Below are 27,252 nucleotides of genomic sequence, written 5' to 3'. Positions count from 1 at the left end.
CGCCCAGGTGGGTATCGCCAATAGCCGGCGACGGTTTGGTAACTCTATGGGGTCGACGCCGGCCGGCGCGCGGGCAGCGCGAGTCAGTGTTGAGATAGACATAGGACCCTGGTTCCACGGCGTCGGTCAGAGAATACGGTCTGACGAAGAAGCAAGGCTTCCGCGAATATCGGTCAGAAAAACTGGTCGGGCAATCTGTTCCCACGGACCAAAACACTGATATGCGCCACATGAAACCTGCAAAACTCACTTCCAGAAAGCAAAGCCCTAACATTTGTGTTTTTAGCTCTGCCATTAACTGAAAGTGAGCACCGGTATATATCAACAGTGCATCAGGGTACATCCTTTACCAGAACACACATCATACTTCTGAGACCATGCATTGTCCAGCGTGCCGGCATATTGACCCTTAATCTGGCAGGCAGGAGAGAGAATGAAGACATTCTTCTAAATTGGCTTTGATTTGTGTACTGAAAAAGACGAACAAAGCAGTTTCGATGGAACGAAGCAGCGGTTTGTTTGTTTCGCCTCAGCAGTATAGCCCCAATCGGGGCCACGCCGCTCAATGGCGCTGAGAAAAAAAGATTCCCCACGACATTCTATCTAATGGGAGCAGACAGAAATCCACTTCTCTGATGATACTATTTCAGGTGTTTTTTCGGAATTCCGTTGTAGGAGTCAAAATGGCACCCAAAACGGCATATTGTTAAAAATGCAACAACCTCTGAAAAGGCGCAATACCCTGCAAAGCACATTTATAAAGTTGATTACACCCCTTGCCCGCGCCCTGCTCATAAACCTAAACCCTGCTAAATACTCCAAAGGATTCAAGAACACCAATAAGTGCACCATCTAAAACCACCTATAAAAATGTCCCTCTAAAACCCTGACATCCCGCTAAGCCATCCCCCCTCCCCACGCCTGGTAGTTTGCCACCCCCAACCCTCACTCGCAGCCTAAAAACGCGTTTTGCGACGCCAACAAATGAAGGCAACCTTGAACTGTAATCCCCACAGCTAAGATCTCCGGAATGACGGTACCGAATCAGCCAGCTGCGCTAGAACATCTAAACAGATTGGAGACATAGATGACAATTTCTACCTGCAGCTGTCTTTGATGCGGTATATATGAACACTCGGTCTCCCACCAATATGAGCTCGCTCTCGTACACCTAGCCGTACATTGTGACAACCAGGCGTAATTCTGGGAGAGACCTCCATTACAGGAAATGTGGCGCTCGCATACGCAAAACATACCTGTTGGTCATGCTCCCTTGCGCGTTGTATCAGTACACATTTAAAATCCATTTGAACAGATGTTGCCGGCTAAAGCCACGCGCAAAGTCACGTCCAATCAGCCTCAAAGCCGTTCAGCGCCAAGCTCTCACTCTACCCCGTGCTATCGACAATCGACACGCCACGCTGTATCGCCGCTGATTTGCACCTTCGACAAAAACTCGTGAGGCGATTCAGTGAACAGGTCATGGTAACAGGTCATGGTAACAGGTCATGGTAACAGGTCATGGTAGCAGGTCATGGTAACAGGTCATGGTAACAGGCGCCCGCAGCTTAGGGCTCGACACAAGAAATCATCAAAACATTGAAGTCGCCGTGCCGTGCCCACCTCAGAGGGAGAGGAGAGCGACGATGAGTTAAATATGAAGAATGCTGGTTCTCTTTCCGTTGAAGCAGTAGCTTTTCACTCGGGAGCGCAGTACTCACAACGCCCAGCTACATCATGCTCAGCACGTCCGCCTTCGCGCCGAGGCACGTGGGACATCTAATGCACCAGGAACATATGGTTCTCAGCAACTGCTACGATATTTTCGGAGCCACCATAATTTTAAACGAAGAAACCGTGCTCAGCTACATCGAGAAGAACGGCCTCACGGAATTTAGTGACTGACACCGCCTCGACGTCCTCCACGCAGATCCTGCGCGGCTCGCGTGGTTGGTCACGGCCAGCACTGCGAGATTCCCGTGACGCGACCTGTGGGCAACCTCTTCCATAGTCACACCCAGGTGTGCCAGAAGCGCAAGGAGCTCCTCCTCTGCAGGCGCATACGATAGTACCGTTATGACGGCTTTATAATCATATTGCGCCAGCAGCATGGCAAAAAGCAGCACTTGACACAATGTTGATGGACAAACACAGCTATCGGTGTTAAGGACCACAATTCAGCAACCAGGACTACCAATCTGGATCCGTTCAGGATCCGCCTCAAAACATCTGACCAAAATATGGAATCTAATACAACGTTTAAAATGTAGCAGGGATGTGGTCGTGGTGGATAACGGAAAATGAAATACAATATAACATTCATAAATAACATGTATGAGGGACCAAATGTAACCATAAATAATACACGCACATAAATGAAGTAACGCCATATTGGCTGAGCATCGGCGGGACTGAATGCACGGTACGCTCTTGATACAATATATTCAAACTCAGCATTACTAAAATATTTATGCTGACTGGGAGTCGAAAAAGACCGCTGATGCATCGGAGAGCCGCCTTCCAGAGCTAGTTTCAAATATTGGTTCACCCTCTGAGGACATACTGACGCGGACTCTAGATTTGGACCCTGGATTTCAACCTCGTCATTGATCTCGACCAACCGATCCTATTCATCGACGAATGCCTGAATACAAAGGCAGCAAATGGAATTTTGCAAGCACCATTTTCACTGGCCTTAAAGTGAAGCATCAGCAACTGCAACAACACTGTTATGAGGGGAGAGGTAATGCCGGTAAGGTCTCGGAAAGTTGGTCCCAAGACCAATGACTAGGCTGGATGCTTTATTACATGTGGTGTGGCTGCTGCCCACTTAAGAAATGTCGATCTTACCAAAAGGAAAAGCCTCTGCTTTAGCTTTTCTTATGTGACACCTTGAGCTCGACTGTATTGCAAAGCAAAACATTTTGCATCACAAGACACCGCTCAAGGTTATCATCAGCCGAACTATAAAAAAACAGTGGTAAAACAGACCCTTTTTGCATTTCACATCAACCAATACAACTGCAATAATTATTACGTCGACGGTGTAGTCATCTTCGACCTTGAAATACTCCATATATTTCTTGAGAAGTTCTTTGCATCTATGCGTGGCCACGATCGTGGTTCCTGGTCCCAAAGGTGCAGAGAACATTCACCTTACGCAGAGGATTATGTTGCAGTTATATATCACACGTCACATCGCCTTTCACGTTTGATTTTTGAATCCCTCGCTATCGGTACAGCCACTGGGCGTCGGTGGTGGATGGTGCGGCATCTCGTTTCGTCACTTTGATTCGTCAGGACAACGCTCAACGCATGACGACATCTTTCACATCCATCATCCATTTCACATTTCACATCACATCACATTTCATATCACACGTCACATCACACGTCACATCGCCTTTAACGTTTGATTTTCGAATCCCTCGCCATCGGTACAGCCACTGGGAGGCGGTGGTGGATGGTGCGGCATCTCGTTTCGTCACTTAAATTCGTCAGGACAACGCTCAACGCATGACGACATCTTTCACATCCTCCCTAACCACTCCCTCCCTACGCTTCAGCCCAGTTTGACCCCCAATGGCGCGGACGCGGGACGGCCCTGCATGGCTTCAAACAGACAGTTTAAGGCAGACCTAAGCAGCATTTGCACAAGCTCCAGGCTTAGCCTGCCCTGCAATGGAGAAAAAGGAGTCTGACGGGGCAAGATGAAGAGACAATGTGCGTTTAGTATATGTCCTGGTAGCATGCAAAGTACAAGATAAATCATATGTCAGCTATTTGGATGACTGCTACGACATTTTCTTGATGTGATATACGAAAGCTAACAGCACGAGTATATATATATATATATATATATATATATATATATATATATATATATATATATATATATATATATATATTTATCGAACAGATGGCATGGCATACGAGCAGAAAGGTACCATCATTCATCCTTTGCTAGGGTGGAACCCGTTTTCTTCCGTGCGCAAAGCATGGCAAGGGGGTTACGCACTCCCATCCCAGCATTTGGTTTGCAATTGATGAGCGAAGCAAAAACTGATCAAAAGCTGTCCACCTGGGGAATTTAAGGGGATGTTCTACAATTACAGATCTTGAAGCAAGCATCAGTTACGATGAAACAAGCTAGCTTACACTTTTTGGTATACTTTTAAGTGGAAAAGACTGCTCTTGAGAAACACATTTCGCCGTTGAGCAAATATGTTCTTCGGTACGTTACTGTTTGATAACGTCATCGTACCTAGCACAACATTACTTGAGAGCCAACTGACAACTGTTGTATCTGGAAATGATGCCAATGAACGTCACAAATGAAGGACTCGACCATTGTATTTTTTCTCGGCCTTGATCGCCGCATGGCTTATGGAATGACAGAGTTTGAATGACGTTAATAGGACGACATGAATGCCGATGTGACCTTAATATACTCTCCCTGAAATACTCTTCTCAATTTCGTCGGGCGTGTAGCTCACACAGTAGGAGGGTTTAGATCTTAGGAAGGGTGGGGCTGTGAACTGCACTGAAAGGTCTTCAATATGGCTATTTCAGTTCAAAACCCCATATAAATGAAGAACACTCTCTATAAGTGATATCTGGATTGACCTTATTTTGTAACCCAGTGACCTTTACGGCCCCGTCAAGCTATCTCTTGCCAGATCACTGGTGCAGCTGGAATGGATTCCATATTAAACTGTAGCCTAATGAAGCTGCATGGATTAAAAGCAGACAGCCAAAACTTTCACGGAATGCATTCTAGTGAAATGCCAAGTCAGTGTAATACATGCTGCAAACATAACAACAAGGTGCATGGCTTTCCGCATTACGCAGTTCTCTGGCTGTCACCATGTCAGCGTCACACATAAGTTTACAGGATAAAACCTACAAATCACACCAGATGGCAAGTGATGGCATGGCCACACTGGTGTTTTCTTGAAATACAGCCTAACACTAAAATCCACTATGCACGGTATTTTATATTTACGCTGTCCCCCTGACCGTAAGTGTTTTTTTTTACTAACATATTGCACAATTATAAGAGAATGACATTTGTAACAAAGCGTAGGCAAAGTAACTACATTGCAGCAATGTTTTATTCATGCATGACAAGACATAAATTTTCCTAAAGCACCTATGCTTGGAAAAACGTACCTAGAAAATGACACCTGGCCTAAAGAAGCTGTCTGCCATATGCTTGGACTTGTGCCATCTTCACACGCACGCACGCACCCCCCCCCCCCCCCCCCGCCCCTCCACACACACACACGGCAAGGTTATCCAACCAATTGCTTCAATAATACAATACTAATTTCCTTTTTGATACTCATGCACAGAGATATTCCATTTGCACATATCACATTCAAATATTGTTTCTCAGTTTTGTTTCACATCTGCCATGTATAGCCACAACTTATCCCGCAGGCTTGGCCACACAGGGAGAAAAAAGGTTCTGTCTTGACTACACGGCACTCTGAAAATCTTTGGTTGTCCCTTGGCACAGCTCATTATCTGGGATGATTCTTTATGTTAACGGTGCGAAACATCAGTCTATTCTCCAACGTTCTGCATAATTTTCCCAGGTTATCTGCCAGCCGCAATCACTCGGCAAATGTAGGCGAGAAGTAGAGCCAACTTATTCGGCCAATGGAGACACCTGGCCTGCAGCAATGGTGCATTTGGATATTATCTTACTGCAGTTATTGCTGAGCTTTGAGGTGAAACGCACACGCACAACGCCATTGCATTGCTAGGCGTTGTTATTTAAACAACTGCGACTTAACGCACATATTTATTTTGCCTCCCGGCCGAATAAAAAATAGGCCCCCACTGCGTGACGTCACAGGTAAATCAGGTCACTACATCATGGGTCGAATTGGTTACCTCGAAGAAGCGAATGGGCTCCCATTTGCCAATGACAGGCGCAGTCCACCATTCGCAAACTAGGTACGCATTCACCTATCGTGCGCAACCTTTGCATGGCAAAGGTGCGCAACCATTACGTACTATTAGCTCCGCCATTCTTCGCCAGCCCGGATACCGAGGTGGATCAAATGCACCAACAAGCGGCCGCCGCGCGATGTCAACCTTGAAGTCAACCTAGTCATGGTCAACCAAAACCTTGAAGCCTCCGCCGGCGGCGGTGTAGAGCATATATTAGCCACACTGTGCAACAGACAAAACGCGCTGCACAGCCCTTACACACCTTTCCTAAATGACATCTCCTGCGACACTCCTGCAGGCATGTAGGCGAGGTTTAACTACTCCCGCAAGAATCAACAAACAAAAAAGTGAAAGGGAGTCCCGGAAACCCACCCTATTAGGAACCCATTGTAACAAGCCCTCAGGCGTCATAAAAGTAATCATTCGGGGGTAAAAAGTATAACACCCGGCCTGACTCTCCCGGTTTGAGAATTTCTGTAAGATTTTAATCGCTTTAAGGCATCACATTCGCTTTGGAAACCCCCTTGGGTCAAGCGATCCTTAAATGAAAATGCTTCTCACCCTTAAAAGGGTATGAAGCATTCTCATCGATCAAAAGCGTTGTAGTCTCAAAGGCATTGCGGCAGTTGGAAAACACAGATCCCACAGACTACATCACAATAGGGGCCCAAAGGCCATTAACATATCTAATCATATGAAGAAAGCCGCAGATGACTGGTCTATTACCAGCATCGATGTTGCAGTGCGTGAACGGTCTTTTTACGTCAAAACATGAGTCATAGTGAGTCATCATGAAGAGGATTGCTGCAAGATGGCAACATGGATGCGAGCCATATTGCCGCGAATCATTATCCGTCTCAGCTTTTCGAAATGTTGAAAAACGTGCCAGAGGTAATGATTAATCATTTAAGCTGGTTCTGTTTCATACGAAGCATAGACCAGGGAAATAGTTTGACTAGCCCCCGCCACCGAAGGCAGACAGCTAACATTTTAGTCAAAACGGGATCCCTACATCTGGCATATTACCAACAAAGCGGAGCAATGTTTATGTAGTATTCACAAAGTATTCACAAAGTATTCACCCACGTCGAGTTTGTGCAAAGTACTTCCGTTCAATGCTTACATAGGGGAGAGCTTATCCAACTTTCAAAGTAGTTTTACATCATCCTCTGTGCAGGAGGCGTCATCCCAATTCCACTCAGCATGAGTTATCACTGTCTTTTAAACAGAACGTGTGCCGTCACACTGTCCACTCTTGGACCACGCGTTCTGTGATGCCTCACCCCGCTCCTGATTGCCCTCTACTCACCCCACTGCTCTACACAGCATTTCACTCCGACAGTGGTTTATGACCCACTCTATCTTTTACTCCACGACCGCTACGTTCCGCTGTTCTTCCGCCACTACTCTGCCCAGCTCCGAGAGCCCTCCGTCCACCTCTCCCTCGGCTCGGAATACCCTCTGTCCATCCCTCCCTCGCTCTGAGGGCTCTCTGTCCACCTCTGCTCTACTCTGAAGCCCCTCTGTCCACCTCCCCTCGCTCTGAAGGCCCTCTGTCCATCTCTCCCTCGCGTTGAGGGCCCTCTTCCACTGCACCACTCAGACAGTGCACCTGCGCGATAGTCGAGCGCTCCGATTTGGACCAACTTTCCTGGGCGAATTCGCCCAACTTACCCCATGTTCAGGAGCGCGGATGGAAAAGTTGACCCCATCCTACCAACAGACACCAACTTTGGGACTTGTTTATTTTGTATAGAGCAAAATGTACACTTAGAGAGCAAGCATAAGTAACAGCTGGATACGTATGCCGGCCATTCGGCGGATGTGGCGACAGAGGGCGCATATCCCAGTCGACCAGGGAGGGAGGGGAGGGTCCGATGTCACAGTGACTGTGGCGCCATCTGCCACCGACACAGAGCCGCAGCAGCTCGCACTAACATGCACTCGGTGACACAGGTGACAGGCATCAGTCAGCAGAGCGGCGGCGGCGCTGTTCCAGCGGCTCTCCATGCGCAGCTGGGCTTGAAATGAAGCCGACCTTTTAACGGGCGACACTATCATTGCCAATGGGATCCTGCAGAACACATCCCGGACGGCCCGCAGAATGTACAAATATGGTTGATTCCTAAATTCACTTAAGTGACATGTTCCTTCCGCACAACGGAACATGCGCAGCGCTTTGTGGCGGGGACGGTAAGGGTGGCATTAAATATGTCGTCCACCCAAATAGAGCTGCGTCTTTTAGTAGGCTTACGTCGCCTGGTGAGCCATCTCAAGCCTTTTCACGGCGCCCCGGTACGATCCCATTAGGTTTATAGTGGGCCGACAAGCTGCAATGGCCAGCCCTCCATTCAAATGGCTATTCCGTCAGATGGCCGGCCGGGTAGCGTGTCAGTAGTGTCGGGGTGAAATGTCGGGGAACCATGTCGGGAAAACTGTGTCGGGGGTGAAATGTCGGGGAGCCATGTCGTGAGAACTGTAAGGGGTGAAGTGTCGGACAACCATTTCGGGAGATCTGCGTCGGGCAGCCGCGGCGGGGACCCTTTCGGGAGAACTGTGTCGGGCAGTCACGGCGGGGACCAGGTCGGGAGAACTGCGTCGGGCAGCCGCGGCGGGGACCATGTCGGGAGAACTGTGTCGGGCAGTCACGGCGGGGACCATGTCGGGAGAACCGCGTCGCGCAGCCGCGGCGGGGACCATGTCGAAAGAGCTGTGTCGGGTAGCCGCGTCGAGGACCATTTCGGGAGAACTGTGTCGGGCAGTCACGGCAGGGACCATATCGGGAGATCTGTGTCAGGCTGTCGTGGCGGGGACCATGTCGGGAGAGCTGTGTCAGAGAAATCATAGCGGGCAGTCATGTCGGGGAAATGCGTTGGAGAGTCATGTAGGCAACCGCGCCGTTTCGCGGCGCCGCGCCGTGTCAGCCGGGTTCAGTCAGCCGCGCCAAACGGGTCGATGTCGCTCGCAGTCACGACCGTCTATCCCCTCCCCCTCCCATCCCGACTGGAGGTGGCCCACGCCGGCTGCGCCGTCTGAGGCAGCCCGAGCAGCTGCCGAGGGCAGCGCGTGAACCCGGACCGGTGACGGATGGCGTCGACGCCAGCGCAGCGCTCAGCAAATCACCGACCGAAAAAGTCCCGTCCAACGCCCATTAGTTTTCATCATCAAGCCCACTTTGCCGATTTCTTTCATTTTCCGACTTCTCCAAGCTCTGAGATGTAATTCCACTTCCCACATCTTCTGATAAGCTTCATTTGTCTATCGATCGACGTTGGCCGTCGTGAGCTGCTGTAGTTGCCTCGTTTGAGCCCGCTTCACGCTGCCCTGCGCCCTTGACAGCGCCGGCCCCGGCCATCAGGCCGCTCCCGTACTCCAGGGTGTAACCGCGATCCACTCAGCAGGCCTGGACGGCGACCGACCACGGCAAGCGTTTGAAGAGGTGGCCGCCGGCGGACGACGGCTGTCAGCTACAGGGCAGGCCGCGCTGCCGCAGCACGCGCGCAGGGCACGACAATAAAACAGGCGCATCTAGCAAATGAAGGGCTACACCAACTGGAAATGGAATGACTTACGCGACTGCGAGTGCAACACAAATGCCTGAGGTCCTGACGCTCCGCGAGCCGCGCGCTTCCGCGCCCACGAGAGCGGACGCGTCCGGACTCCACTCCGCCTCACAGACACAGAGTATTCCTTCGGCTGATATCAAAAGAAGCCCGCCGGCCGGCCCGCTGGGCGGCCGACTGTCACCGCGAAGCGATGGCGATACGGCCAGAGTGCAGCGGCCGGGGAGCGCTCGGGCCCGGGCAGGCCATCGTCATGCAACTGACGTGGAGCCGACCGCCGGCGGCATCCGGCGTCGGGGGAGGGCGGCTGGACTGTACACCTCGGAGCCGATCGGACGCGGGCCAAACAGGTCTCCAGAGCGGCCAGTCGGCTAAAGTCGAGCTAACAACAACCTACAACCACTAGATGCTATCCGTCACCGTGACACATATAAAATAACATCTCCCTCACGCACGCGAGGAAATACTGGAGTATTTTACCTCTAGTATAGACAAGGGCAACACGAGGAGAACGCTTACCACGCGGCGGTGGCGCCGGCAGGCTGGGCTGACCATTAACAATGGGAAAGAAGGCCAGCACTGTCATGTACGCACTAGGCTAGATTCTGGAAACAGTTGCTAAGAGATGCCTTTGAGAAACCTAGAATCACAGGTCGAGCCGATAATCTCAGTGACGGCGAGTACTGGCTCGGCACGGCTGACGCTCCTGACACTCGTCCTGCCGCGGTCTGGAAGTCGAGAGCGGCGGCGCGGGCCCTCTGCGGTGTCGAGCGCAGCCTCTCACCGCGGAGGAGCGCCGCCGCAGGGGTGGCCCTCCGCGGCGCTTGGAGCCGGCGCCGCTCGGCTCAACGGCAGCGCAGTCTCGGACCTCGCGCGGCTCCGAAGCAGCGCAGTCTCGGACCTCGCGCGCACTGTCCGACCGCCGGCCGGCCTGAAACGCCGGCCGCGTCTCGCTCTCGCTCGCGCGCGCACGCTGTCCCTCTGGCTCGGACTGCTGCCGTTCGTCACCACCGCACGGCGCCCGGCGCGTCGCCGCCCGCGGCCGGGCGCGCCGCCGCGCGGTCCTCTTGGCACCTGGTCAGCGTACCGCGGTCGGGTCTACAGCGCACCGCTGTCGGGTCTACACCGCGCCGCTGCAGGGTCTACAGTGCACCGCTGCAGGGTCTACAGCGTCGAGATACGCATGTAACCGGTCACGTTGTTGTCGTCGGCAGCCGGCGGGCTGGGCTCGCCGCCGCCCAGCTGCGAGATAGTGGCCAGTGAGCCGGCGTTCTGACGTCCCTCAGCCGGCAGAGGGGCGCCCGACGGTGCGTTCAGGTGTACCCGGTGCTGCCCGGTGGGCGTGCTCTTCTCCAGGTCGCCAATCTGGATCTCGCGCAGCTCCTCTTCGTGGCCGTTCTCCACGTTATGGTAGAGGTTCTGAAACGGGAGAGCGAGTGAGAGAAGCAGGCGGTGGCATTGCGGCGGTTCTGACACGACGAGGCGGCCTCTCTGCTGGGAAACGGGGTCACAGATGTAAGGACGTGGCACCAAGAGTCCGGATCACGAGACTTAGATCGGCTAGAGAAAGAGGATTATCTTTGTTTTGTGTTTTCTTTGGGATTGGAAGGGAACTAAAACCTTAACTCCGAGCGCTATCCCTTCCCCTAAGTTACCGATCAGCCCTCTCAACCTTGACCAGGAGGCACCAATAAGTGGGGTTTTCATTTTTGGGCCAGGTTTTGAGGCCAGGCTTGTTCAAGGCGATATTGCACACTGTCAGCTCAGTAACTAAGCTTCAAAGGCAGTCTGCGAGGATAACTTTATTATGCTGCGCAGACAAAATTTGGCCATGCAATATCCCTCAGCTTCTGGGGTCCTAGTCTTTGAACACGGCCGCATGTTTGCACCCTTGCGCTACTCTCAGCTTTGCCAGATGCTGGCAGGAGAGCTGAATGCTGCCCAATCTGATAATTGATGCACCATTCGTGAATGCGTTAGAATAAATGATGCGTTCTATATATATATATATATATATATATATATATATATATATATATATATATAAACGTTAAAACGCGCCCCCCTAGGGATGTTGGCAAAAAACGCTTACATATAACGCATACATATATATATATATATATATATATATATATATATATATATATATATATATACATATATATGCATCCTTCCTTCGCTCTCTCTCTCCTCTCTCTCCCTCTCTCTCTCTCTCTCTCTCTCTCTTTCTCTCTCTTTCTTCACCTTGAAACCGCTGCTTTTATGCTTCTAGGTAATCCGCTATGATGCTATCCGCTAAAAATATTGTAACTCAATGCCACTTCCAAAAGCTCGGGGGAGCCCTTCAGTTTCATCCATCTTTCCACCACAATGATGGTTAGCTGTGGGAAACACCACGGCTAAGCAAGAGAAATCTCAAACTCTCAAACATAGATGCTATTAATCTCGCCCCAGTGGAAGTTCGGAAGTTCCATAAATTGAAACCCATAGTGAAGACTGAAACGCCATCAATCAATTTGCCATTAAAGGATTGTTCGTTTCCCTTCCTCCGTCTGCAACACAAAGGCGGCTGCTGGGCAGAGCACGGTCGTACGGCTAGCCCGCGTGCCGCCCCGCTCCCCCCCCCCCCCATGGGGCCGTCCGCTCCTGGGAGGAGCACGGTCGCACGATCAGCGGCCGCGCCGCGCTGCGCCGCTCGCCCCCCTCCCCGCCGGGGGTCGTCCGCTGCTGGGAGGAGCACGGTCGCACGGTTAGGCCCCGTCCCCCCACAGGGGCCGTCCGCTGCTGGGGGGAGCATGGTCGCACGGTTAGGCCCCGCCACCCCCTGGGGCCGTCCGCTGCTGGGCGGAGCACGGCCGCACGGATAGCCCTCGCTCTGGCCCGCTCCCGCGGCAGTCCGCTGCTGGGCGGAGCACGGCCGTGCGGTTAGCCCTCGCGCTGGCCCGCTCCCGCGGCAGTCCGCTGCTGGGCAGAGCACGGCCGTACGGTTAGCCCTCGCGCTGGCCCGCTCCCGCGGCAGTCCGCTGCCGCCTGCCTTCCAGGAACGCCGAGCGCCGATGGCACGGGGCGGAGATTAGGAAGCGCAGAGGCAGCCGCGGGGCAGGGAGACGCAGGCGCGCCTCGCGCACAGACGGATCGATATCGCTGGCCTGGAGAAAACAGACACACATAAGCTGGGAAGTTGGAAAACATCCTCGTTCCAGGTCCGTTTAGTGTCAGGCTTATTCGGTCAATGAAATGTATTAACCTCTTTTTCGGGCGTGGTTGACCAGATGTTGACCCCTGTCAGAAGAAACGGCCCTGGGTGCTTTTTAGGTTCTATTTTTGGGAAATTTGCGATGAACAGTGTGGGCAAAAATGTTGTTTGGTATTCATAATTGTGTCTCAATGTGGATATTTTGCTTAAGACTACTGATGAATTGCATCAATGAGGAGAACGGAATATTTATCGCGATGAAGGAGTGTAAAACAAGCTCTCTAGCTACGGGCAGGGTCATGCGCTCATCCAATGCGACATCATCCAACATCATTCGACGACATCCAATATCAACAGTGATCAAATGTTGACTTGAGTTAATTGGGCCAATCTAGCTACTATCCTCATTTATGAACTTACATATTTGTAAGCACTGATAACAGCTTCATGCGGCTTTCAGCAACACCTGATGGGATTTTTTAAAAAGTTGTGCCAAAATTACACTAACCATTGTATGCAGACTAGTTAACCAGGCCTGGTTTCATTGAAACACTGCAGTGCTGTGCAAATTACGTTTTCCTCCACTCCATAATTCCACAATTTCTGCACTTTTCCATTTCATCTTTCCTCCATTCCATAAAAAGCACCGGAAACCACAGATCCGTCGATTTTCAGAGTTCTTTAGTGCTGCCGTCTGAGCTTGATGCACACAGGGGAATAAGGAGCTGCAACGAATTGCAAACGTTATGTGGTGGTACCGTCTATGAATTTTTACACAGTTCAATACCTTTGATTTACGCCGACACTTCAGTAATCGATCTGAACGAGGTCAACGTCCCCTTTTGAGAAGCGATCTCAACTACAGATCACTGGAGTATGTACTGAGGGTGATGGATTCATGAAAGCTACAAATTTCAGTCCAATTTTGCCCAAATTAAAAAAAGAAACGCAAATCGGTTACAATGGATTGGTGCCGTTGGCTGGAACGGGAATGCCTGTTCGTATTCACAGTCGTTTAATTCCAAACCATGTTCTTTGGGCAATAACTTAAGGATCTGTGCCATAGTTAACCCCTACACCTGTCACGTAGGAGCTTGCTACGGTAAATCCCTACGCTACTTAAGGGAGGACATTTCATGAAACTGGTAAGACTCATTTATACGGATTTCAAAAAAAGAAAATCGTCCTCGTCAATTAGGTTTTAGCATAAGTTACTTGATGTTATTGCCACCTATGTCATCACCTCGATCGTCTCAAGGCAAATCATGTGTCTCGGTGGTCTGTTTTAATAAGCCGCTGTTTAAACCCAACAAGTGTAGAACACATAAATGTTGTCCCTTTCGAAACATGGAGGTGTCACACACTACCGCGTCGAAACACTGGTTCGTCGCAGCAACAACAGCCCTTGACATTGACATTGCGATTGGCATCGTCAGGGTCAATGACAGTCCATTTTCAATTTTAAAGCGAAAACCAACCTCTGGAAAACTTCCCGTAAGTATCGCAATATAAGCCACCGACAATATTCAGTGCATTAACTAAAATACAACTTTGAACGCCAGAAGTCCCAGGAGTTGTAAAATGGTAAGTTATATAGTTATCACCGTTTGCGCCGATAATGAATAATCACGTGGCTAAGCGTTGTACGGACATACATGCATGCATGTATGCATGCATGCATGCATAAATAAATGCACATATGTAAATATATACAGTGAGCATGACATTATAGGCGTTAAGAATGATGACTAACGGATGAGTGTGTTTCAGTAGATATGAAAAGTCAGGGAGTTTGACAATTTCCTGGGAGCATCGACCTCCTTGAGTGTTTGATGAGGTTGTACACACCCTAGGAAGCTTGCCAACTGCCTAGAGAGTTGGTGAAATTCCCAGAATATTTTGATAGGAAAACTTAATTTTCACCTGACACTCAAAAGGACATGAATAGTGCCTCCTTCAAAGAGGAGTTACAGGTGACACCTGTCTCCCGTCATACAAATTTTGTACATGCATAAGAAGACATGCGAATACGTAATCACAGCTAACAGCAGTCCTGCTTCTTCAAGCCCAGAGAGCGTGTGAGCATGCATGGTCATCATCGGTGCGCCTTATATACTAGGCGCGTTGGAAACGATTCATGGCCACAGGCTTCGGAAATTATGTGATGGTTAATCAATGAGGAATGAGTATGATGTCGTTCCATGGTTAGGTAAGCCAATAAAAAAGCAGAATATCGCCTTGCGATCCCAGAATCATCTGATGCAACTGACGGCGGGTGAGGCGATGAGGGCGACTTTTTCAAAGAAGTATCAAATCGCGTTACGGAAGCCAGGCGTGGTTCAGCTTCCGACGTAACTGATGGAATGCCGTGAGTGATAAAGCCTGAGCCTAAACGGAGACAAGCATAGTAGCTGCACATAGCGCAACCGGCCTCACAGCTGATGCAAACATGTGCCACCCGACAGAGAGTGAGTCGCTCGGTCGGCGGGCCCAGCGTATGCAGCGGGCGATTATGTGTGGTTTGTGGACGGCGACCGGTGAAAGATTATAGAGACTGTTTGAGAGTGAAAAGTTACACCACTGTTACACCATTGTTTGAGCGGACGCGAACGAATTTGGTAGTGGTCAACTTGTCGGGCCTTTCATGTTCCACCCCCTAACCATTTAATTTGAAAAATGCCAATGGGCCACCTCTGGTTTTGGAAATGCTAGAGGGACACATCACCGCAGCTGTGAACGCCCCGCGGATCTCAGCGGTTTTCCCTGACATTTGCAAGGGGTTTAAGTATGGGTAAAGGAACTGTCAGGGGCCTGCGACGGACAGGTGGAACACACTGAACGGCATGCGCTGATTCTGATTAAAGCCGAATCCAGAACCGCTTGCCAATGATTGTCAAAGAGAACGACTTTAAGGATTGGCGTTAAATGAATAGCGGGTGCTTCATCGATTTGTCAGTGATGTCTAAGATAAATGATTTGTTGTAACGTACAGTGGAATACGACCACATCACTACAGTTCGAATGTATCAGCAATGCTTGTGATCGTCACAGGTCATGATGTAGATAGCGATAAAGATGACGATATTGTTGTGGCAAAGGCCGTGAGGATCATGCGTTTCAGTAGCTGCTGACAAAATGCGCACAACGATGGGGTAACGGCTGACTACGCAGGTGCTGAACAAAGAAAAACGATACTGAGGCTAAAGTCCATCTTGTGGTATCTTCCTCGTGTTTAAGAGTCCTGGAAGGTCCAGTCCCCGTCCCTAACCCCCTCCCCTGTCCCTACCTGGCGCCCGTGATTGGTGCAATGCATGGGTTCAAACAGAAAAGAGATGACTTAAAAAAAAAGAATGTTCTATGCACGGACGACAGGCCGACCCAGGACTTTTGATTTACATGGCTGAATGGGAAGAGCCAGCCGAGGACCCGAAATGCTAACTTTCTCCAACCATGCGCTTCTCAAAGAATGCACGTGGATCACTAAATATTAAACGATAGGTTTACATTCCGACTTCTGCATCTGTCATGAATTACTTATTCATTCTGTCAACACAGTACTCATACAGCATGATTGCGACGAGACAACCAAAAATGTAATGCATGATCTCGAGAGGGGCATTCACACACATTGACTACTGGGGCACAGTGCAAGTTGATTTATTGTGATGTGAAGCATTATGCAGCGCCCACCATGCCTCAATACAGCAAACTTACAATCTTTGGGCAGCTAGGCGATGCATGACTTATGCGTCACTTGAATAAGTAGTGGCCAATATTGTGCCTGCAGCAGAGCCACGGCAAGCTTTCACAGCGGTTGCGAAATTTTGTGCATGGTACATAAAGTTGCGTGGTTCTGATCACATGTTCTTACGTGCAGCTCTATCGCTCTTTCCAGCATCAGCATTTCTTCGCATGCCTATGAATGCACAACAAATGTATTAGAGGGAGCAGTTGCCCCCTGTGCACCTACTTAAGCATGTGATTGGTTTTCACCATTGCAGTGGAAAATACAAAGTCTTCTTTTACATGCAACCTAGGATTGTTGCGAGCTGCCTGGGGTATTTGCAAAGTCCCGGACCACCCAGGGAGTTTGCAAACTCTAGGAAATCTACAAGCTCCGTGGCAGGCCAAAGAGCTTACGAAATACCTAATTAGCCTAATTCCTAAATACCTAATTCAAGGTTCATATATATGTTGCACGAAACGCATTAAAATAGTTCATTGCACATTCGCAATCCAAGCATTGCCCGCCGCCAAGATCGATACCGGCTTTCTGGCGAAGCCACAAAGGATGGGACCATAACCAGCCGCGCGGGCTCTCGCGTCGCCACGGCAGCCGATAACAGACCGCGCCTCCGCGCGGAACGTCCGCGAAAAAGTAAACACCTTCCGATCCGGCGGCGGCTTCTCCACTGAGCCGCGCCGGCCCGCGCCGCCTTCCGACAAACGTCGGCTGGGGAACAAATAGCTGATCGGCACGCTTCGGCTGTCCCGTCCCGGCGATCCGCAAATTTACGAGCGCGGCTTCCCGAGGCCGACAGCGCACCGCGGGCGAGCGGTGACAATTAGCGCCGCTTGGACGTGCGGAACACGGCTCAAAGCGCCGGCCATGGGTCATCACCCGCTACATGGGACAACGTGAAGATAGGGGACGACGCGGGGATAGCGGACGAGGCGCGTGACGTTGACGAGGCGACGGCATCGAACGACGTGGCCGACATGGGACGACGCGCAGGACATGTGATGGGACAAAGGACAAAGGCTGACGACGCACGGGGTATGTGTTGGCTGCGACTTGTTTAGGCGACACAGAGCATGCAAAGACTCAGGGTGATGTTCGGTGAGAGACATGAAAAAGGGCAAAACATGAGACAATGCAGTCGATGAGCCGCGTGGAACAGAGACGAGCGTGCTGCGGACCAGAGATTGTCGCACCACGTGTGCCAACGGCGCGATGTAGGACAGGCTGGACAGGGGACCACCGAGACATGGGTTTGCGTGCGATAAGTGACGAACCGCACGACGAGAGAAGGTGAACTGGCATGTCAAGCCTTTTAAACGTTGGTGGGAGGCAGCAAAGGCAGGGGCCAGAGCGCCGCCTTGGTGGTCCGCGTCGGCTTGGTGGGCGAAAGTTGAAAAAGGTGTCTTAGTTTTCACAAACTCGTCGGATTTTACTTCCCTCTTCAAAAAGTCCTTAGAGCATAGTCCCACCCAAGGTGGCTCATATTTACATCCAAGTCAAGAAATGCGTCATTTTTTGCCCTGCATTGCCTACATTGGTGTAACTTAAGATATTATTGAGCTAGGACATAGTTCATGCAAAAAACTAGACAGCTAATGGAAATACTTAGGACAATGTTATGTCATTCCGATGCAAACTTAATGAAATAGGACACCCTTTGAAATCCTTCCTTTTTTCTTGTTTGTTTCATGACCTAAGAATCACTGTTTTCTCACACGGTACAATGACCTGCATCCACAACGTGCAGAACCTTAGAGCCCAGAAGGGGTGACGATCACCAGGGAGAGGTAAACAAAAAAAAAAAACGCGGCTACAGGTCATTCGGGGTTATCAGAGCATGTTCTGAACACTGGTCACTGTACGGTTTGGGAGGAGGGGAAAACTCCAGATGACGGGGGAAACTGGAGAAAAAGAAAGGAGGGTATCGTCATTTCTATAGCGACCAGTGATAAACTTTTAGATACAAAAACTGGTTACCGACAGCGAGTGCGTATAACATTCTAAAGTGATGGGACTGCTACAAAGAAAAGAGCAGCTCTCGGGGTAGTGCGCAATACGAGCCGCGTTAGCAAATTTCGGGTCAAACTAACCTTGTGCACGTATGCTTTGTTTGTTTTTTATTTATTGTCGCGATGTGCAATGTGCGCCGGCATTGTATCGATGCAAAAATGTGGAACAACTGTACATAAGGTCAACAGACGCGCACGGTAACCCTTGTTAATAGCACGCAGCCACGGCAAAATTCTGCGGAATTGCAATACAAATGCACTGAATCGTAACTGCACTGTATATGCTTGAATTATTCACGACACGGAATTGCATTAACTGCATCTAATATGTTCACCAGTCCTTTACTTTCGTTGCTCAATGAGATGAACTTGGTATACTGCATGCGACTTATTTTAAATTTGCTTGATGTGTACCTGAATCTGTTATCACATTATTTTCTGGCCAAAGCTAGGAAAGGGAGAGTGATTTTAAGCTACCTTTCTCCCAAAAGCTGCATTTCAGTAATAATAAGCCGGTTAACATTTCATTTTTTCACAGCAATGCTTTGGCCAGGAAAGGGGGGAGGTCGGTTGGTTGGTCTAGGTCGGTCCCCCGGACTCGCCTACGGTGGCCAATGTACAGGTTTACTTGACCCTCACATCAGTAGGGTGATGATACATACGTTCAGAGTCAGTGAAATGTAACTCGCTTTTCACGCGAGGGAAACATGGGATCAACACTCGGGGCTGGAGTCTACGCGTGGCACAGCGGAAGACGGTTAGAACAAGGTGAGACACTAGGCGTGGGAAGGCGGTCAGAACAGGGAGAAACGAACTGAGCATGGGAAAGGCGGTCAGAACAGGGGGAGACGAACTAGGCGTGGGAAGGCGGTAAGAACAGGGAGAAACGAACTGAGCATGGGAAAGGCGGTCAGAACAGGGGGAGACGAACTAGGCGTGGGGAGGCGGTAAGAACAGGGAGAAACGAACTGGGCATGGGAAAGGCGGTCAGAACAGGGGGAGACGAACTAGGCAGTGGGAAAGGCGGTCAGAACAGGGAGAAACGAACTGGGCATGGGAAAGGCGGTCAGAACAGGGGGAGACGAACTAGGCGTGGGAAGGCGGTCAGAACAGGGAGAAACGAACTGGGCATGGGAAAGGCGGTCAGAACAGGGGGAGACGAACTAGGCGTGGGAAGGCGGTCAGAACAGGGAGAAACGAACTGGGCATGGGAAAGGCAGTCAGAACAGGGGGAGACGAACTAGGCGTGGGAAGGCGGTAAGAACAGGGAGAAACGAACTGGGCATGGGAAAGGCAGTCAGAACAGGGGGAGACGAACTAGGCGTGGGAAGGCGGTACAGAACAGGGAGAAACGAACTGGGCATGGGAAAGGCGGTCAGAACAGGGAGAAACGAACTAGGCGTGGGAAGGCGGTCAGAACAGGGAGAAACGAACTGGGCATGGGAAAGGCGGTTAGGACAGGGGGAGACGAGCTAGGCATGGGAAGGCCATCAGAACAGGTAGAGACAAACTGGGCATGGGAAGACGCGCGTGATATGAGAACACGGACTGAACAAATGTCGGCACGGAGAAAGGGACAGCGCGGCAGACTGACGGTGCAGGATAACTGACGGTGCGGCAAAACCGGCGGCGTGGCAGAGGTAACGGCGCAGGGTAAGTGACGGTCATGAAAATGCGACGGCGATGGAAAGGTGACGGTGCGGCAGAAGTGACGGCGCGCTCCTCCCATCGCACGAAGAGCGCGGCCGGCGCCGCCGCCCACCGCGCCACAGTCAATATTCATGGGTCCCATCAGAATAAATAAGAGCATTAGGGACGAGCGGCTGGCGGCAGGCGATCGGCGCCGCGGCCGCCCGACCAGACGCCGCCCGTTCGACGCCAATGGCCATCAATATGACCTCCGAATGGGATATTTGGCGGGTGTCAGCGGCGCGGTGGTGGCCCGTGCGCCGCCGCACGTCGCTCGTGCCGCGCGGGCCTACCGCGCGGCGCCGGAGACGGCGCGCGGTGGGGCGGACAGGCGGTAGGGATGGTCGGGCCACGGCTTGCATTGGACCGCGGCCGACGCCCGAGCGGTGAACCAGACGGTGACCCTTCCGGGGGTGGGGAGGGGGTGGGGCGGGGCGGGGAGCGTCGAGAGCCCCGGGTCGGCCGGACGGCGCCGGGATCGGTAGTAATTGAACGGAGACGCCAGACGACTCGGTTCCGTCCGGTGGCGGCGGCGGCGGCGGCGGCGACGGCGGCGGCGGCGGCGGTGGCGGCTATCCCGACCGACCGGCAGCCAGCTGGTAAACAGCGCTGGGTCAGTGGCAGATGGAGCCAGCCGGCCGGTCGGCAGGCCACCCACGGTCCTGCCCACGCGCCCCCAGACCGGAATCCCCTCCCCGCCCCCTCAAACAGAGCCGCCGTCTGCACACGAGGCGCGTGACGTCAAGCGCCGGCGGCCATCCGTGGAAGTGACGCTGCGACGCGTAGCACTTAGCTGGGCTCAGAGCCCGGAGGCGGCTGCTGCCGCGCCATCTGCTGCCCACCCGCCAGCAGCTGGCGGCGAAGAAGACAAATGCTGCGGCCGCTCGGACAACCCGACGCGGCCGCGACGCAGGGGAGCCGCGCTTCGCACAGACTGGAGGCGGCGGCCCTTATTTCCCAAAGTGGAACCGAGATAACGCAAGGCTTTGTCACATTCCGCGAAGTCCTCAGGTAAGGTGCACTGTTCCGTAAGCACATTTGGTACAGCGTATGAGGAGTACGATATAACGGTGTTTCGAGACATATTACTGTGCTCAGCATGGTGCCTGATGTTAACTATCTGCCGCAGCAGAGTGTTCGCTAACGAAACAGACATGTACTCACTAAGCAGCTTAGTTCACTGACTAAAAGCTTAGATTACTTCCGCTAGGTTGCCCTTTCCTTTAGTCCTTACCCATCTTGTCTGCGGTCTGCCCCCTGTGTCTGAGACTTGATCCGGCCACGTTAACACCCTGCTCTCTCTCTCTCTCTCTCTCTCTCTCTCTCTCTCTCTCTCTCTCTCTCTCTCTCTCTCTCTCTCTCTCTCTCTCTCTCTCTCTCTCTCTCTCTCTCTCTCTCTTTCCCTCCCTGTCTGGTCCCATGCTCGCTCATCTGCTCCCGCCTTGCCCGCGTCCGACGCTGTCGCCTCTGTTGCCCCGAGGTCGCGTCTGCGCGCTGGCCGCGGTCGCGGCGCCCACCTGCTTGGTCTCCTTCTTGGCCTTTCTCCGGCGGCGGCCGCAGCAGGATGGCAGCAGGTGGCGGCTGGGGGATGGCGACTGGGACCGGTCCGGACTGCCGTGGGGTCGGGTCGGCTGACCGTTGTACGGCACGTCCGTGACGAACTTACGGTCCTGCGGGCAGATGGCGCTGTCACGTCGGACCAGCCCGCTGTGCGGCTGGGGACGGAGACCGTGACGCCAGTATGTAAACAGCCGCACGCTTGTCAGCACGACTGCTTGCGGGTATCGGAGAGGGTATGGGTGGGGACTGTGTGCAGGATACCACGCCAGCCATGATCGGATGGGAGTTAACTTGAGTCCAATTTATCATGACGTCACCGGTCATGAAAGACGCGCCGACACTCATCATATTGTCGCACGACCCTGCAGTCCTGTAGCACCTGCAAATGTAATTAACGTCGCACCTTATGTTGGCACGATATTGAAAAGAAACTCAAACGTGGTCTTCACCACCAGTAGCATACTTCAATGCTCACGATCGTCATGGCTGGCATCAGGCGACATCAGTCCGAGTCTCGTTGCTGTGAGAAAAAAACAATGCAGGCTACTTGTTGACCCATTATAGATCCATTAAATGGAAAGTGGTCGGTTCTAAAATCTTCCCGTGGTTTACTGGCCGATTTAAGCAAATAAACAGCCGAAACACTGGCGTTCTGCTCAGGATCTGTGGAGTGGACCTGATTCCAGCTTATGTTATATGACTCTTGGTCACGAGGTCATACCAGCTGTAATACCCTAAAAAGTCGTAAACAAGAACAGAAACTTTAAATTGTTACTTTCTGAAAATAGTCAAGAGGGCCTTAATCATGTTATATCTTTGAGTTCTAACCATGCAGTGACATATTTGTGTGCGCCAAATGTGTCAACCTGATTGCTTGAGGGCCGCGGAAATCTGCTGAACCAATCTGGGAAGGCTCAGAAGCCTTCTTGTCCTGAGCCTTCCTGGCCTTCTTGGCCTTCTTAACCTTCTTGGCCAAGGGCCTTCTTGATGCGTACCCCTTTCAGGCAATAAGAAGAGGGGTATTGCTTGAATCAGTAGGTCATCGCGAGCTAAGATTTGGTTTGCTTCTTGTTGGGTTTCGAGTGCAGGAACCACTCCAGCAAAACGGTTGCGTTTAGTTGGCTGTCTTTTATTTGCTGTTGCTTTTATCGTGCAAGATGGTATCGTTAATTTTCACCGTCGTATCCAACCAAAGTCCAAGCCAGTCGGTTTGGACGTAGGACACCTCGTCGTTTAAATTTCTGTCGTCCGTTTTCAGCGCCACACATGACACCATCACTGATGAACGTCCGTCTCGTATCCTCGATCTCCATTAGCGTCCAAGTATCATCCTCGAATGAGGCATTCCCATTTGCGCGACAGCACGCCTCGTGCATACACAGGGGGCGACGAAGAGTGACCTTGGCGCCGCCTGCCTGGGGGCGACGGGCGACCTTGGCGCCGCCTGCTCGAGGGCGACGAAGAGTGACCTTGGCGCCGCCTGCCTGGGGGCGACGGGCGACCTTGGCGCCGCCTGCTCAGGGGCGACGAAGAGTGACCTTGGCGCCGCCTGTTCGGGGGCGACGAGTCGATGCGACGCAGCCGGCAGCGCTCGTGACAACTCCTAGGTCTCATCTGGACGTCAGTTTTACTCCAGCGTATACTTAATATGCTGACGCTTTGGCAGACGCCCGGGGCGTTGAGCGCGGTAGCCAGAGACCGCGATGCCCTGCCGCTGCCGGTGACAAGGACGATTCTCCCGCTCGCCGTCCGTTATTACCCCCCGGTGGCGCACACCATCCAGGCATTGATCAGGAGACGCCGGCGCACGAGCTCGAGAGACACCGGGTCGACGTCGGCAGGAGAGCGGGAGACGGGACACGCCGGCACGCCTTCCCGGCACGACAACCCGCCAGGTCACGCACCACCGCCGGCGACTCACCGTCGACCGCGGCCCCTCGCCGGCATGCGGAGGCCGCCTCACAATTACATCACCTACTCATCCAGCCGGGGCGCGGTGACCGAGCCGGCGCGGCGGCGCCGAAATCAGGGGACCATTGGCGCGCCGGCCGGCCCTCTTGCCATTATGGTATCCGGCCGCGGGTCGGCGGCCACAATACAGCCGCGACCATCGACGGCCGTCTGGAAAATTGCCCCGGCCGGCCGGCCAGCGTCCGCAATCAGGGCTGTCCAACGGGGCCGGTGAGAGACCGGCCACACGACCGCTTCATGAGGGGAGACCGGCCGGCGAGAGACCGGCCACACGACCGCTTCATGAGGGGAGACCGGCCGGTGAGAGACCGGCCACACGACCGCTTCGTGAGGGGAGACCGGCCGGTGAGAGACCGGCCACACAACCGCTTCATGAGGGGAGGCCGGCCGGTGAGAGACCGGCCACACAACCGCTTCATGAGGGGAGACCGGCCGGTGAGAGACCGGCCACACAACCGCTTCATGAGGGGAGACCGGCCAGTGAGAGACCGGCCACATGACCGCTTCATGAGGGGAGACCGGCCAGTGAGATACCGACCACACGACCGCTTCATGAGGGGAGACCGGCCAGTGAGAGACCGGCCATTCAACCGCTTCATGAGGGGAGGTCGGCCCCGCAGCCGCGGTTGGAGGTGAGGCTAACCGCGCAGCCGGTTTTGGAAGGATAACTTTCCACGCACCTGGAGCTGGAGGGGACTGGTCACGCTGCTACTATTTAGGGGGAGAGGGGGGGGGGAGACCCGCCACGCAACCTCCTTTGGAAGGAAAAGCCTGCTTTGATTGTCAGCCGAAATGTCACATGGCTACAAAGAAGCGAAACATGAAATGTTCTTTTGACTGCATACTCGACTCCATTCGTATTACATATTTTAGGGCAATCAGTCCCTCAAAAACAGCGAAGGCTTCCAGAGGGGAGCAGTGAGGTCATAAGGTTCCTTTTCAGTCATGGAGAATTTCTTTTTTCTCGGTACAGGAAACCTAGCTTCACATCCTGGGGACCTTTCTAGTACTAAATCTCGATCCCATGTGATGAGACTGAGGCATTTCTGATATTTAAGGCCCCAGATCTACTCATAAAACTGCCGTGAATCTACATCCCTGTTTTAAGCCAAAAGTTAGTGGCGTTCAATATGGTCAGTGACCTTGTTTGATCTTTATTAGGTCAAGATGACCAAATATCGACGAGATTGCTCTTATTTTGTCATTCGAAAAAGCGTAAGGGATTACGCTAAACACTTAAAAGGTTGACCTTGGTCATTTTAGGTCACAAACTATTCTGACCTTTAAAAACTTAACGGAACATATTTATTGCGGTCTCCGTCATCAAAATTCAAAATGAGCATCAGAAACTTCCCCACAATCCAAGCTCTCATGTAAAAAGCAGACTAGCTTTAACTTCTGAAAAAGTATCTCAGATATGTGTGGCTTCTTCTAACATTTCGTTGTTGCATCACATTGAATAATCCCTTGAAAATGTCATTCGCTGACAGCCATGGCGCGACTTTGATCTGTCATAGGTCAGCGACCTCACAAGACAAGTCCATTTTTTGCATCAAAAGATCCGTGATTCAATTCTCTACCGCTATGCAAAGTTTGATGCGGCATAGCCACGCCATTCAAAAATTATTCCTAAAAAATCCCTCTGTGCTAGGGATCAAATTGACCCGCACCCGAGTCCGTGTAAAGAAATAAATGACATGTTACAGAAGCTAGCATCATTGTAAAGAGGCAAATACTTATTACAAAAGCTTACCTAAGCAAGACCAAGAAAGCCAATCAATGATACCCAGGTACTAAAGCTTGAAATAAAATTTGAGTCACGTTAAGCATGAAAACGACATTTTACTAGCCTAATTTACACTAGACAGTACTTTCATTCGCGTTTGTATCTGTCTGTTGAGTTCATGTAGGATATGATTTCATCCAAGTGCTCGATTAAGTACATTGCCAAAAAGGACACCGTAGGACAGATTCCTACATTAATTTCCACAATCTCGATATACAACCGGCAATGGTGATATGACTGAATGAAATGCAATCGTGAGTTCAGACCATCCGAGGGCAAGGGCAAGTACCATTTCAAGGTCAAAAGCCAGTGTCATGTGACTACATTTTTAGGGAATGACATCTTTGGATTACTTTTTTTATTATCCACTGCCTTAAAGCACAAAACTGCTAGGATAAACAACATTCAATTTTTTACCACACCGCCTGATTTGACTCACCAAATGCCATTTTCGGTGGTGTTCGCTGAACTCAATCAGACGCAGTTTTGCTCTGTGATGTCGAGTTTTCGGCATGCCAGCTTTTAAGCAGAAATGGGCTGGGAGTGCCGCCTCACCCACTGTGCGGCGAAAGAAAACAGCGCCTCGCACCGGGTTTTACAGCGGTTAATTTTGCATTTGTAAGCGTTCACAGACTAAACATTTGTTGTCACTTAGTGTGCATGATATGAGATGTGTCATGTTGGTAGAAATGGGTGAAGACTGGAGTCGGGAGCGAACTGAGCCACATGGCAAGAGAGGCCCCTTTAACGGGCAAATGTTGAAAACCTGCAGACTGCAGACATCCGTACAACTCAGCAAATTTCAGAATTCAGAGCAGCGTCTGGGCCGGCAGCCGCGCGGCCGGCCGGCGTGCTGCCGCTCTCTGCTCCGCCTCAGCGTCTGGCTGGCAAGATACTCGCGCTGCATCCTATGGCCAATACACATCGCACCTTCCCCGTCTACGGTGTACTACCGTACTCACAGCCTCAACTGAACACGTTTTCCGGCTTTTCTCTTTGCACAATATGCCAAAGCCCAGCGCGTTGTACCTAAAAATAGCCTGGCGGGCTCCGAATCGATACCGTTGTCCGGCGGCCGGGCCCGCCGCCGACGGAGGCAGCAGCACGGCGCCACCGGCACGGCCGACCTCTGGCCGCGACAGGTCAGGTCAGCTGTCGCGGCAGGGAGGGCGGACACGCAGCCCGGCCCGCTCAGGTCACACCGTGTCAGGTCGAGTGACGTTGAGGTGGTTCATGTCGGGTCGCGTTGCGTTAAGGTGGGTCATACCGGGTTACGTTAGGCTATGTCAGGTGTCTCAGGTCACGTTAGGTCATATAAGGCAATGCCAAGATATTTTGGGTCATGCCATGATCACCGTGTCGGACCGCGTCCGCTTGTGCTGGTCCATGTCGGGTCAGGTTGAATCACATCAGGTCAGGGCAGGTCAGATTATATCGGTGTCATATGAAAGACAAGGGTCTCGGGTTAGGCCAGATCAGAGCTAAAACATATTAGCAGGTGCGAGGCAGAGGACAGCTTGATGGTGATTGGGGTATATCAGAGAGAGCAGTACATGACAAAACCTGACCAGTTTTGGTCAACCCGGTTAGATACGATCCGACCAGCGGATTGGTACCTGGCTGACACAGCCGACACCGGAGATTGGCACCTGGCTGACACAGCCAACACCGGAGGTTGGTACCTGGCTGACACAGCCGACAACGGAAATTGACACCTGGCTGACACAGCCGACACCGGAGATTGGCACCTGGCTGACACAGCCGATACCGGAGGT

The 27,252-nt window shown here is 51.9% G+C and overlaps 1 protein-coding gene across 2 annotated transcripts in view; it reads right to left on the bottom strand.

Annotated features, from left to right (window-relative positions):
* Positions 1–9,470: 9,470 nt before the first annotated feature.
* The window catches only part of LOC119113008 (potassium voltage-gated channel protein Shal), a 134,334-nt gene continuing 116,552 nt past the window's right edge, over positions 9,471–27,252 (bottom strand). The window contains exons 4-5 of one of the 2 annotated variants that reach the window (XM_037237322.1): positions 21,678–21,830; positions 9,471–10,943 (exon numbers count right to left, since the gene is read on the bottom strand). In XM_037237322.1, the coding sequence (XP_037093217.1) occupies positions 10,689–10,943; positions 21,678–21,830 (408 nt within the window). In that variant the 3' untranslated portion in view covers positions 9,471–10,688. The remainder of the gene's footprint in view (positions 10,944–21,677; positions 21,831–27,252) is intronic. The other variant, XM_037237323.1, reaches the window with a different exon arrangement.

This window comes from Pollicipes pollicipes, unplaced genomic scaffold (genome assembly GCF_011947565.3).
Source record: "Pollicipes pollicipes isolate AB1234 unplaced genomic scaffold, Ppol_2.1 Scaffold_7261;HRSCAF=8764_pilon_pilon_pilon, whole genome shotgun sequence".
In the NCBI taxonomy this organism is placed as follows: domain Eukaryota; kingdom Metazoa; phylum Arthropoda; class Thecostraca; order Pollicipedomorpha; family Pollicipedidae; genus Pollicipes; species Pollicipes pollicipes.
The sequence above is the reverse complement of the archived record's forward strand: the minus strand, read 5'-3'. Positions and strand labels throughout refer to the sequence as shown.